General features: G+C 38.0%; 1 protein-coding gene across 5 annotated transcripts in view; it reads right to left on the bottom strand.

Annotated features, from left to right (window-relative positions):
- Positions 1 to 13384, bottom strand: part of SMG1 (SMG1 nonsense mediated mRNA decay associated PI3K related kinase) — a 106320-nt gene that overhangs the window by 25559 nt on the left and 67377 nt on the right. For all 5 annotated transcript variants that reach the window (XM_081819940.1, XM_081819942.1, XM_081819939.1 and 2 more), the window contains 13 exons: positions 12073 to 12321; positions 11466 to 11750; positions 10230 to 10374; positions 9982 to 10120; positions 8794 to 9024; positions 8514 to 8691; positions 7816 to 7977; positions 7053 to 7270; positions 6577 to 6731; positions 4873 to 5095; positions 2563 to 2809; positions 1942 to 2171; positions 336 to 584 (listed from right to left, as the gene is read on the bottom strand). In XM_081819940.1, coding sequence (XP_081676066.1) covers positions 336 to 584; positions 1942 to 2171; positions 2563 to 2809; positions 4873 to 5095; positions 6577 to 6731; positions 7053 to 7270; positions 7816 to 7977; positions 8514 to 8691; positions 8794 to 9024; positions 9982 to 10120; positions 10230 to 10374; positions 11466 to 11750; positions 12073 to 12321 — 2711 coding nt within the window. The remainder of the gene's footprint in view (positions 1 to 335; positions 585 to 1941; positions 2172 to 2562; positions 2810 to 4872; positions 5096 to 6576; positions 6732 to 7052; positions 7271 to 7815; positions 7978 to 8513; positions 8692 to 8793; positions 9025 to 9981; positions 10121 to 10229; positions 10375 to 11465; positions 11751 to 12072; positions 12322 to 13384) is intronic.

The following is a 13384-nucleotide window of genomic DNA, read 5'->3' as shown; positions in this document are numbered from 1 at the left end:
CACTGAGCAGCAGACAACACTGTGGTCCTTGTTGGTCCTACTTAGTATTCGAATGCTAGATTTAAAACAAAACAACTATTTTCAGCCTCCCTAGTTTTTCCCTCTCTCAAGCTTTTATTCTTCTTTTCATTTCATCCATAATCCCCTCTGTTCTGCCCTCACACTCATGGCCATGCCTTATGAAAATAAGTGCAACGCAAGACTCGAATACAGGTCTCAAACTACCAAGTCTGGAGTGAGACGAAGGGTAAAAGGAGGAGGGTGAACAACAGACTAGACAGGAAGCAGGCAAAAGAAACAGTAATATTTATTACGCCCCAAAACAAAACACATACCTGTGTGACTCTCCACCATTCGTCAGGTGTGGTGCAAGATGACCAAAGCTCTTTAGCAAGGAGATTTGGGGGGGTGGCCTCCATTAACTCTTCTAATACCGCCTTCATTACATGAAGAGGCCAATCCCGTCGGGACACATCCAGACTAAGCCCAACTGCTTTTAAAGCAGGGCCAATTTTACTATAATAAAGTTCACTAGGACGAGGTACAATTCCAGGATTCTGAGGAGTTTGGTAGGAATCTTGGGCCTTAAAAAAATTTTTTTAAGAAAAAAAAAATAAACTTTATTTAAATGAAGATAAAGATTACTTTGAATATAGTATTTTAAAAACCAGTTTTTGAGCGGCATTCTCCACCTTCCCAGCCAAATTGCACATACCAAATAAATAATTTTTCTAGACTATGCATCTTTTTACAACCTACCTATCTTTCTCTTAATTAAGTTCTATCACTTTATTGAAAACTTGGTCTACTGTTCTATTTTCTTGATCTCCAATTCAAACTCAACATTTACATTCTTCTTTGTAACCTATAATTCTACTGAAAATTTATCATTAATTTATGCACAAATTTCATTCTTCACTGATACGACTCAATCATCAATATAAAATTAACAGTATTCAGACAAAAACTGATAGCCCCTCTCTAATTCCCATCTCTCGTTTAACCCTCAGTAATTGTTCTGCAGTCTCCTATGCTTATTTTTTAAACTTGACCCCTTTCAAACTTTTGCTCCTTCCCATACCCACCATAATTAGAATAATTAGAATATTTTGGCTAGATATGGACTCTTGAGGTTGAGACTGTATAAAACTTATTTTTATTTCTGTAGCACTTAGTACTGTTCCTGGCATATATACTAAGCACTCAGATGCTTAGCTAAATGAATTCTAAATTAAATCCCTAGTCTAAATCAAAATCATAAATTTCAGAGGCACAAAATATGACATCACAGTAATTAACTCTAAATATAATATAAAGTTGTTTCTTCTTTACGTACTTAATTTAAAAGAAACTGGTTTTCAAAGCTCTCTTCTTTGTAAATTTAATTTAAAAGACCCTAGGGGGCGCCTGGGTGGTTCAAGTCGGTTCAGTGTCCACCTTCTTGGCTCATGATCCCGGGGTCCTATCTGTGATCCTGTGATCCCGTGATGGAGCCCCACATGGGCTCCCTGCTCAGCAGGGAGTCTGCCTCTCCTTCTCCCTCTGCCTCTCCCCCCCATTTTCTCTCTCGCGCACGCTCTAATAAAATCTTTAAAATATAAAAAAAAAATAAAAGACCCCTAGTAAGCCCAATAAAAAAATCATTAAGATGTGAAATATCAACTTACTGATTAACAACCACACTACCACCCTACCTGCTCCCCCTGTATTTGTCTAGAATAAGATTAACCAAATGTCACCATTTCCACCTCTTAAAACTTTATTTAAATGTGCCTCAGAAACACTTTCCTAAATATTTCAAAAGTCTGTTCTGTAACATTTATAAACTTACCAAAATGCTCAAGTACAGTAAGCCTATGAGTCACACAGAACAAGAAAGAGACTAATATATGTTTTTATGGAAATTCAAATAAAAGTACATGTATATCTGAATTTATCAACCTTCTGTGCTTGTAAGGCGGCTTCCCGTTGTTGCCATCGTTTGTAAAGACCAAATAAGGGTGTGGCTCCATCCACCCACTGGATTAGTCCTGAGCGTGTTCCTAGTGGCGTTACGGAATAGTGTCGGGCATGGAAACGGGGTGTTTCCTGGCGATTGATTGTAGCAAACATGGTATTCACAATAGACAGGAACTGCATTATTCTCTCATCCAGATGTAAATCTTCTAATCCTATGGAAACAAAATTTAAAGTAGCTAGAGTGGTGACCAAATGGGGTGGGTATGGGGTTACAAATGTATCACTTTTGTGTTTCCTCTCAATCAACAGGAGCAGTCAAGAACTGAGAGCCAGGAGAGCATAATGGGAGCATTAGAGAACATTCCATTCAGTCACAAGGTATTAGATACTAGAATTATTAGCTGTACCTCAGTTCTGCTTGCATAAGTTAAACAAAAAGACGAGAGGCAATGGAAAATCTTACTACACAGGCTCCAACCACTTCCATTCAAAATCACAGAAGATACAAGACAATCCAGGCTATTCACCTGGAACAATCCTCTCCGAGCACATTCATACCCAAAGCATCCATAATCAAATTAAGGCTCTTCTTTTAAATCCCACCTTTGAAAAGATAAGGATAGCTCTTGCCATCTGACCCTAGAAAGAGAAGTTTCTTTGGCTTGGTTTTGGTAGGTAAGATGGTGATGGTTCCGCCCACACTGTGGATTGTGACAGTGTCTCTAGCTGACACTTCTCCAGGAAGAGCAATTTCAGTGTTAGTCATGGCAGCCAGCCACGGGCTGATTTCTTCAAGACGCAAGATATAACTTGCACGTTTCTGTGCTCTCTGTTGCAAACTCAGCATTATCTATATTTATAAGATGGGGAAAAACAGGTTTACGTTATCACTGCAACACTTAACTTTCTTCCACATTCAATTTGGCATAAAAGTAAACTTAAAATACCAATACAGAAATTTCGTATTGTAGTTCCTAAATTTAATTTCATGTTACATACTTGGGCCATCCTGAGAGAGGAAATACTGGTGTGCTGATATGACCTAGGTGATTTCTACTTTGTTCAGACCTCTTTTTCTCTGTCCAAACAACCAATGCAATCACAGCAGATGGAAGGAAAGCACTGCTGTGATCACAAAATTCAGGGCTGGTAGCAAGCTAATTCCCCATGTTAAGCTACGTTTTATAAATGCCAAAACAAATCAATTAAGTCCTTACAGCAGAGCAAAAGATAAAACTGACAGCTGCTGGGTGTCAAGTTGACACACTCTTAGAAGCCACTTGAAAAGTTGGTAACAATTTAGAGCTCTGACCACTTGAAGTATGCAGAATTAACACCACAACCCCTTCTAATAATTCATAGGGAGTGGATTGCATGTACAGTTGTATCGCTACTTAGCTAACTTAATAATGTGCTCCTGAATTAATTCTGAGCTCTGCTTTCATGTGAAAAATGTTTTTTCAATCTTCAGTGAGCTTTGTTCCATAAAAGGAAAAAGACAACTGGAAACACCCCAAGTAGCCACAGACAGGACACAATGGATAAACTGTAGCATTTTCCCATAATATATCAATGTTCAGCTGTATACAAAATATGGATGAATCATAAAATCCTAAGGCTGACCCATCAATTATGGAATAAACAGACATATATATACAGACATATGCATATATGTAAGGTCTCATTTATATGAAGTTTAGAAACAGGCAGAAACTAAATACATCTTTTAGAAATTCATCAATAAATAACAATTTTTTTTTTTTTTTAAGTATTCCTCTTATCTCTTCCTCTGGTTTTCTTAGTTGATTTATTGAAAAGGAGACAAAGAAGCAAGAAACTGCTGTTGGAATGCAAGCAGACAAGTTTTGGCTAGGCCACACACAATAAACTTCATCCTTCATGTTAGTGTTCTAGTCTTCTGCTTCTAGCTATTTACTATGAATTTAGCATTTGTTCTAGTTTCCTCTGGATGGTATTTACTAGTTAAAGTCAGGTGTACTCTTTGTTTCTACACTGTACCTTTTAATAGTTTTCTCATTGCTAAAGTAAGGAAATCAGGAGCAATAAAGGTAAGGGACAGAGAAAGAAAGGATAAAAAAGAGAAAGCTACAAGGTAATAAATAGGTTCCCCAAATAATGGTGCTGTTGCTATACCAGATAAAAACCAAAGTAAATACAGATTAAGGGGACCACAACATAGAAGATAAGGATTCTCAGGTGCCTGCGTGGCTCAGTCAGTTAACTGTCTGCCTTCAGCTCAGGTCACGATCCCGGGGTCCTGGGATCGAGTCCCACATTGTTCTCCCTGCTCCATTGGGAGCCTGCTTCTCCCTCTCCCTCTCCCTCTGCCCCCTACTCCTGTTGGCTCGCTCTCGTGCGCTCTCTCTCTCAAATAAATAAAATCTTAAAAAAAAAAGATAAGGATTCTCAAATATTTAAATATGCTAATCATCCCCAAATAGCCTATGCAGAATTGATTTTCAAACAGTTACTTATAAATATTGATGTTGCTATATGTGAATATTTTGTCTGTTAGAAATACTTAATACTCACCCCTAAGAAAGGCTATATAGGTAGAAGATTAAATTTTGTAATCTTTTATGAAGACAAAAAGCAAGCCATCAATATTTAGTTCAAGACCAGACCCCTTCCTTAACTAATTTCTTACAGTATATTCTTCCTAGTGTGAAACCTCTATAGATAAAAGTTTGCTGCCCTAGGCCCATTAGCTCCCAAATTCTCAAAATGATAAAAATACCTCTCTTCACATTCCTTATAAGCAACTGGTCATAGGCTGCCTTCCATGGACCTACAAAATCTTTCACATTCCAAGTAAGGAGAGTCCCCATAATCAAATTTTGTATCTCATACGGAATTTCCCATTTTAGTAGCATCCTTGAGATTTTTCTGTACCTCTTTAAATGGAATCCAGCTGCTTCCAGGCTTTGCAGGATTTGACGGTGTCTTCAGCTTTTCAAGAGCATTTTCAATTGCTTCCCCATAGTTATCCTGAAACCACTTTTCATGAGGTGTTTCTGCAGGGGCTGCAGTGATACTCCTTACATGCTCCAAAGCAAACACAATGGGCTTCATCAAAGCCGTGTGCTTTTCCCGCATGATTGCAATTTTCTCTTCCCTGACCAGGAAGACATCGAGAGTTTTACAAACATGGAAGAGTTTAAATGCATCTAGTGTAAGTAAACAGTATCAAAGAATAAGCTAAAATAAATAAAATATCAGCACAATAACTTAAAACGCAGCATTGTAAAAATATCCAGCACATGAAAGAGGCAGCTTTTCAACACCCGGCGCTGAGAAAACTAGGTATCCACTTGCAAAGAATGAAGTCAGACCCTTACCTTCCTTATACGATCATGTAAAAAAAATAACTCAAATTGGATCAAAGACCTTAAGACCTAAGACTCTTAGGAAAGAATGTGAGGGAGGGGCGCCTGTGTGGCTCAGTCGTTAGGCGTCTGCCTTTGGCTCAGGTCATGATCCCAGGGTCCTGGGATCCAGCCCCACATCGGGCTCCCTGCTCTGCAGGAAGCCTGCTTCTCCCTCTCCCACTCCCCCTGCTTGTGTTCCCTCTCTCACTGTCTCTCTGTCAAATAAATAAATAAAATCTTAAAAAAAAAAAAAAAAAAAAAGGAAAGAATGTAGGGGAAAGGCTTCTGGACACTTTAGCAATGATTTCTTGGGTATGGCATAAGGCATAGGCAACAAAGAAAAAAACAGAAAAACGGGGTTACTAGCAACAAAAGACTATTAAGAGAGTGAAAAGAATGCACAAAATGGGAAAAAATATTTGCAAATCATATATCTGAAAGGGGTTAATATCCAGAATACAGAGCGAACTCCTAAATCAAACAACAAAACCTCCCCAAACAACCCAATTCAAAAATGGGAAAAAGACTTGAATAGACATTTCATGTAAGAAGATATTCAAATGATCAAAAGGCACACAAAAAGATGCTCAACATCATTAGTTGTTAGAGAAATGCAAGTCAAAACCACAATGAGATACCACTTCATATCCATTAGGATGGCTACTATATTAAAAAACAAGAAATAACAAATACTGGCGAAGATATGGAGATACTGGAACACTCGTGCACTTTTGGTGGGAATGTAAAGTGGTGCAGGAAAACAGGCTAGTGGTTCCCCCATAAGTTAAACATAGAGTAACACTATGACCCACTATGACTCAGTGCTAAAGGAAGGAAATTCTAATACATGTTACAACATGGATGAACCTTCAAAACATGCTAAGTGAAATTAGCTAGACACAAAGGGAAAAATAACTTTGATTCCACTTACATGAGGTAACCAGAGTAGTCAAATTCACAGAGACAAAAAGTAGAGTAGTGATAAAGAGGCACTAGGGTTAAGGGGCAATGGAGAGTTAGTGTTTAGTGGGTACAGAGCTTATGTTTGGGATGAGTAAGTTCCTGAAATGAACCGTAGTGATGGTTGCACAACACTGTAAACTTAACGTGACTCAATTATACACTTAAAATTGGTTAAAATAACAAGTTTTATGTTTTGTATATTTTACATTAAAAAGGGGGGTTGGGGATAGCTTCATTTTCAGAGTAAAAGTGTATGAAAACATACTTGCGTAAGGTATTGTTGTTCTGGACTCTCTTCACCTCATCTTCCAGCTGCTGGATCCGTCTCAGGACATACATGTGTTGCTGTAGCAGAACTCCCAGCCAGAGCTCATCCCAGAGAACAGTAACCCTGCGCAGCTCAGCCACAAGCATCTGAACCTGCACACATAGTACATCCAAATATGCTCGTAGTCTACAAATTCACACACAGCAGTTTTGCAAACACTAGAAACTACAAGTTCCGTGTGTGCATTTTTTGTTCATTATTCAATCAGAGAACCTTGATTACTAATTCTGTAAACACAGATTTATAAAACCAATACTGAATTGTAAAGCCAATTTCGATTATTCCAAAAGCCTTTTTGTTCTTCAAATATCATTTCCAAGACAGTTTTTATGGGTTTTGTTTTTAGGTTGTTTTTTGGGGGAGAGGGGTATATAATAAAAATTGTTTAAAAACATACGAATTGTGTTTTGTACCTGTAACACCATAGTTGGGTTTGCAGAGGACAGCTTATCTACAATTTTGCTGTAGCAATCCTGCATCATGGCTTGGTCTTCATTTAATCCACTTTTAGGCTCATCCTTATTGCTATCCTGAGAAGCAGGAGGGCTTCCTCCCTCACATTCAGAAACCAGCAACTCTTCTCCTTGAATATTGCCAAGCAAAGTTGGAATTGCAGAGGAAAACTTATTTCCTATAAGAAAATGGAAGAATTAGGGTACACTTTGGATTTTCTCCTCTGCGCATATGTCGAGTTAAGGAAAACATTGGTAATCTATCTGACTCCAGCCCTCACTTAACTAATTTGCCTTCCATGCATTAAATTAACCAAAGATCATGGACATTCTGCCTTTTCACAAGGTAAGCTTTTATATTTATTAATATTATAAGCAAATGGAAGATAAATGAAAAAAATGAGTCTCAACAGAGTTTTCTCGCAGCCAGAGTCTAGAGCTTGGTTTCATCCTTATCTACTATTTACTCAGGTCATCGGTGAACCTGAGAGCACGGACTCAATTTCTCTAAGCCTAAATGGGTTACTGTGAGACTGAGGAGCATGTGTAAAATACATCCCCTCGTGCTGGACATAGCAGTTACTACCTCAATAAACAATAATTATTATTACTGAAAAAACCACAAACTCCATTAACTCTGTTAACAGCTGAAAAAAATTTACCTAACAGACATTATCTGCAAAATAATTTATACTTAAAGTAGCGGTATTTTAATATTCCATACCTGAAGCCTGCGATTCAGTACTAAGTGATATGGTACCCACTATTGCAGGGTACAATATGAGATGCGGGGAATCTTGAGCCACTCGGCAGAGAAGGTTACAAATACTTTGGCGCACATATACTTCAGGATGGTTTAAGCGTGAGAAAAGCTGTGGGATAATTCCTTCAGGATAAGAAGAAAGAAGGATACTTTAAAGTTATTAAAAACTGTCAACATAGTAGATGCAAAAGCATAAAACCTCATGTGTGTCAGAATCAGTTTTAAGGGCCTCAAATTTCTCCCTGTGTTAACAAAGAACCTAACAATAGTTCTTGTTTTCCAAGTTTGGTTAGATCTATAACCAAAATGCAGAGCAATTCAACAATGTTCTGGCAAAATGTATTTTCTATGAATGCCTGTAAAAGACAGACAGAGATAATTTTTAACAAAGGGCATACAAAAATTTTTGAAACTTATTTTCACCACTGTCTCCAAAATTCATTTTGTATCCATAAAGGTCCTGCCTGTCACCCTTCTAGTTCTCTGAAAGGTGAGAGAGAAGAGTATGTCACATGCAGTTCATGGTGTCCTATTAACTAATGTAGGTATTCTGTAACACATTAAAATAATAAACATAAACTACTATGCATGTTTATTTATAGTCTTATATATCCTACCCAGAAATAAGTTTTCCTGAAACATTTTATTTAGACCATTACCTCTCCATGGAGCAGTAGGTGTTGTCTCCAAGCCGTGTTCCAGATACTGCCTAAGCTCGCCAGCATGTTTGACGAGCAGTCTGAGCAAGCGCAGTGTGGCCATCACAATCACATCATCAGTACTCTGCTCTGCTCTGTGACTCAAATGTAGCCTAGGGTCATCTTCATCTAAAGGAATCTAAGGGGGAAAGGTGAAAGGCAGAAATAAGAATACCGTTTTCGTCCGCTAGGAAAGAAATGTCAAGTACATTTTCTTAGAACTGAACACCGTGCTACCCACCTGACCAGCATTGAGTTTAAGGAAAGTAAAATATGCGCTGCAAGACAGCTTGTACAGGCTGAAGATTCTATCTACAACCTTTCTCCACACTTTAATAACTCCTTCTGTTGCACTTTCATCAAGTTCTGAAAGCCACGGACAACTTGAGATTAACTGACGCCAGATAACATCAACCATGTCATCTTCCTCATTATCTTCACTTTCTGTTATCTGAAGCGTTATATCTTCATCCTGAAGAAAATTGGGGCATAAAATGCTATTTTTTTAACACAAACAGAAAAGGGGGGGTACATGATTTTCCTTTCCTATGAAAGCATCTTTCTCATTTATGAAAAACTACTTCACGTTTAGTTTCATACATGCTAAATCAAATTCATTATGCTCCTCTATGATGTATTTACTGATGTAGCTAATGAAGGATGTAAGATCTTTTTTTTTGGTACTTTAAATGCTTCTAAGTTACAGTAAATATTCTGCTTGCAGAACATTAAATGTAATCTGTTCAAGTTTGAGGCTTGAATGTATACAGAATTCACTCACAACAGACTTTCCTCTCTTTAAAGTAATGGGCACATACATAACGCCAGCTCTGGCAGACATGACACATGCTGGTCTAGAGCAAGATGAGTCAGTACAGTTTAGCCTATGAAATAAAATCCAAACTTTTAAAGTCTATCTAAAAACTCAATAGCTCTAACATTCTAGAATTAATAGAACTCTGAGCTGAGAGAGAATAAATCCTACAGCTCATTTAGTCTACTAGTTTTCAACTCTGGCTATGAATTAGAAATCACCGAGTAAGCTTAAATACATACACCCGCTTCCCACTCAGAGTATCTGGGGTGGTTTTCAGGCACTGGTGTACTTTGAAAGGCCACAAGCTAGTGTTAAAGAACCTAATTTCTGATCAAAACAACAATTAAAAGAGAAATTTAATTCACATAAAACAAACTTCACCTATTGTAACAGGACCTTAAGGAAATGATTTCTCAAGATTACATTCTCCTTAGAGAAGTATCATAACTCACTTTCATCTTAAAACTCCAAAGTTTTCATTTGTAACAGTAACTGCCTAAACCCCATTCAAATTTTAATCAAGTATACATGGATCAACCTCTTCAAAATCAATGAATTAAAACAGTGATCTTGACACCATTTCTCCCAAAGACCATATGATGTTTCCCTTGCCTGAATCCCCGCTGGGCGACACACAGCCTGTCCAAGAATACCATATATTCTCTCTTTTTCTTCTTCAGTTATAGTGTCTGGAAGCAGATTCTGAACTTCAGATTTTTCTCTAGGCAGCAGACGAACACCTTCTCCCTGACTATAAAAATAAACAAGTCACTGGTTCCAGCTACCAAAACTTGTCAGCAGACATTTCAAATCTCTATCCTGTAATGCAGTAAATAAATTACACATTTCAGCATACATACCTGGCATTATCAACCACCTTTCTGCCCCACCTATAAGCCCAACTAGCCAATGCTGCCCAGGATTTGGCTACTTCAGGTGCCTGTACTGAAGATAGGTGATACAACTGTCCCAAAATGAAGTCAGGTTCTCCAACTCCAATATGCACTGCCATAATGGACAAAAATATATATATATATATGAAAGGACTCAGCAATATTACATTCATAAATTTCAAATGGCATTCCTACCAACATTTTAGGGATTTATTTTCTGTAAGCTATTACTAAGTTCCAGAATACTACAGTAAAATTTGATCAAAGAACACATTTTTACTATGCTTTTGAAATCAACTGAAATTGATCGAAATCAATCACTCAGCTTCACAAGTCAGCTTAAATTATCACCCTATAAACCGCATAAATCTCTCTCATGACAACACAGGTGTCACGTGTGTTGTACAATGTCTTGAATTCTAGATATGACTGGCTCTTTCCTCACGATTAGGCTAAGCTTGAATATTCTGGCAAAAATAATATATAGGTGATCAGTATACAATCTCATTCAGTCAAAAAATTCATGAGGTAAATATCTTTATTCACACCTGCTATAATGCCATTTGCCAAGATTTATAATAATCACAGGACACATCCCTTATGAATATCAAGACTGTAAATTACATAGATTATAATTATTTTATAAGACCAACCTAAATAATTAAAATCCTCGGCTTCATTACAACAAAAATGAAAGTATATTCTCATCAGCAAAGAGGTTAACTATCTCCCACTCTGTAAAACCTGGACAGAACAACACTGAATGAACTACCCTATTTGTCAAGTACCTTTCTATTACTAGCACTAGTGTCAGAATGTGAAATTTTCATCTCCTAGAGTTTCTGTGCTCTAGGAGCCAAGGAGACCACAGGCAACTATCGTGTATCTTTCTTGCTCCTTCCAGTGTGAGGTGGAATTTAGGTATCTGGAGCAGGACCTTCTTGCCGGCAAAAACATCCAAGTCCATAAAAGCACTGTGGCTTGGGAAGGCCAGAAGTCAGCAGAGTTAGGTGACTTCCACAGTGGCATTAAATACTAAAGAAATGTGTTTTAGTTACTTCCCGATGGTTTAGTATACTAAATTTCCATGCAAACAATTTTTGCGGCAAGTTACAGCCAGCTTAACATTGTAAACTTTAAAACCAGTGGAGAAATAACTTCTAAAATTGGTATTTTAAAGCTAGTAAAATAAAGAAAGCCTACCTGTAGATTCGCTCTCAATCCGAGGATACTCTTCTTCCATTGTATTAACAGATGGCAGTTCTATTAAAGCAAGTATGTTTTTAGACAGAGTAGAAAGACCTGTGAAGTTCTGCTGTTGCTGAGCTCTGTAAACCTGTTTCAGCTGCCCTGAAATTTCTTTCCATTCTGCCTGGATCCATTTAGCCAGTGTCAGAATTGACTTGGCAACTGCATATTCAGCTTTGGCAGACTTGCAGAAAGATATGGCACAAGAACTTAACATTTCCATTGCATGTGTTGACTGGCCTATAGAAAACCAAAAACCAGCCCTTAGAAGCCTTATATGCAAGTGATTAACAGTATTTCAGGGTAAAGTAACAATGTAAATTCGGTGGTAATCAATGATCTCTAGATACATTTCTTACTTTGACACACTATAACAAAATTACCGCTCTAAAAGCACCAAATTACAAAGGTAAGTCAATTACAGGTAATTTATTGTTCAAGATGCAAATACTCTGTCACAGCTGAAAAAAAGTCAGCTTTTCTAATATTGCCTTACAGCATACACATTTTCATACACGATTTTCATTTCAGTCAGACATTAACCACAGTTCATTTTACTAACCTGCTGTATATAGCAATTTGGTTTTTTCAATGTCAAGTTCAGGTCCCCATTTTTCATCCACTTGACCTTGAGTTGATAGTTTTTTAAAATGCTGGACTAAATCCTGTGCAGTAGTAGTCTTTCCCAGCTGAACCTCACTACACTGTGCCAGCAGTCTTGTTGCAAGTGAAACATTCCCTCGTTTTCTAGCAAATTTTGCTGCTGTTAGACCTAATTCCATGAGATGGCTTCTAATTGGAACTGTTTGTTCTGGAGAAAAGAAAACATTTCATTAGTCCTTGATTGGTCTAACCCAGACTGCAGAGACACATGGCCAAAAATTCTTCCCCAGCCATTTTCCCTTCCCTACCAACTCCCTAAATAAAGGTAACTCATTTTTCATTATCTTTAAATCCCTAGCAGCTAGCACAGTACTTGGCATACAATAAACAGTACATGTTTGTTAAAAAATAAGTGTAAGCGAACGATGAAGCAAAGTAAAAATCATTCACTACAAGAAATTAGCTTTTCAGTTTCTAGATCTTTTTAGTAAAGAGGCTAGGCCAAAGGGTGGGGAAAGAGAATAAAGCCAGACCATCTCTCTCTTGTTGTGTTAAGCACCCTCTGCCCTTCTATCATGCCATTCTCTCTTGGTTCACTCCTACCTTTCTGAAGAATCCTCAGTCTCCTTCTCATCCACTACCTATCCATTAAAACTGGTGTTCCTCAGGGTCAGTCCTAGGCTCTCTACTCTTCTTACTCTGCATATTCTCCCTGGACAATATCATCTGCTCCTGTAGCTTCAATTACCATATAAATGCTGATTACTCTTCAATCTTTATCTCTAGCCAGATCTGACATCTGAGTCCCACCTGCTTACCAGTCACCTATACTCAGGTATTTAAAGGGCACTTTTAACCTGTGTCAAGTGGAATCCATTTTCTACCACCCTCCAAACCTTCTACTTCCTTCTCCTGTTACTCCTTTCTCAAGGAAAGGCATATGATCAACCTGGCTACCTGAGCAGGTGCCTGCCAGTCATCTTAAGACTCTACTTGCAGCCCATATATCGTATCTATTTTTTTCTATCCCTACTGCCACTACCTGGGTTACCTTTAGCAGGAACTTCAGCCTAACTGGTCCCTCTGCCCCCAGTCTTATCCTCTTCTGGTCCATTCTCCAACCAGCAAATGAAATATCTCACCCAAAGGTAAATATGAACACTTAAACTTCCCTTTGATGGCTTCCCACCGCCCCTCTGACAAAACCCCAACTCCTGAATTTGTCTTGAAAGGCACTGATGTCTTGCATTTCAGTCCAATCTCAATCTCCT

Source organism: Leptonychotes weddellii, chromosome 5 (assembly GCF_054177405.1).
Source record: "Leptonychotes weddellii isolate Sample4059 chromosome 5, ASM5417740v2, whole genome shotgun sequence".
Classification (NCBI taxonomy): domain Eukaryota; kingdom Metazoa; phylum Chordata; class Mammalia; order Carnivora; family Phocidae; genus Leptonychotes; species Leptonychotes weddellii.
Note: the sequence above shows the minus strand (reverse complement) of the source record. Positions and strands in the feature narration are given on the sequence as shown.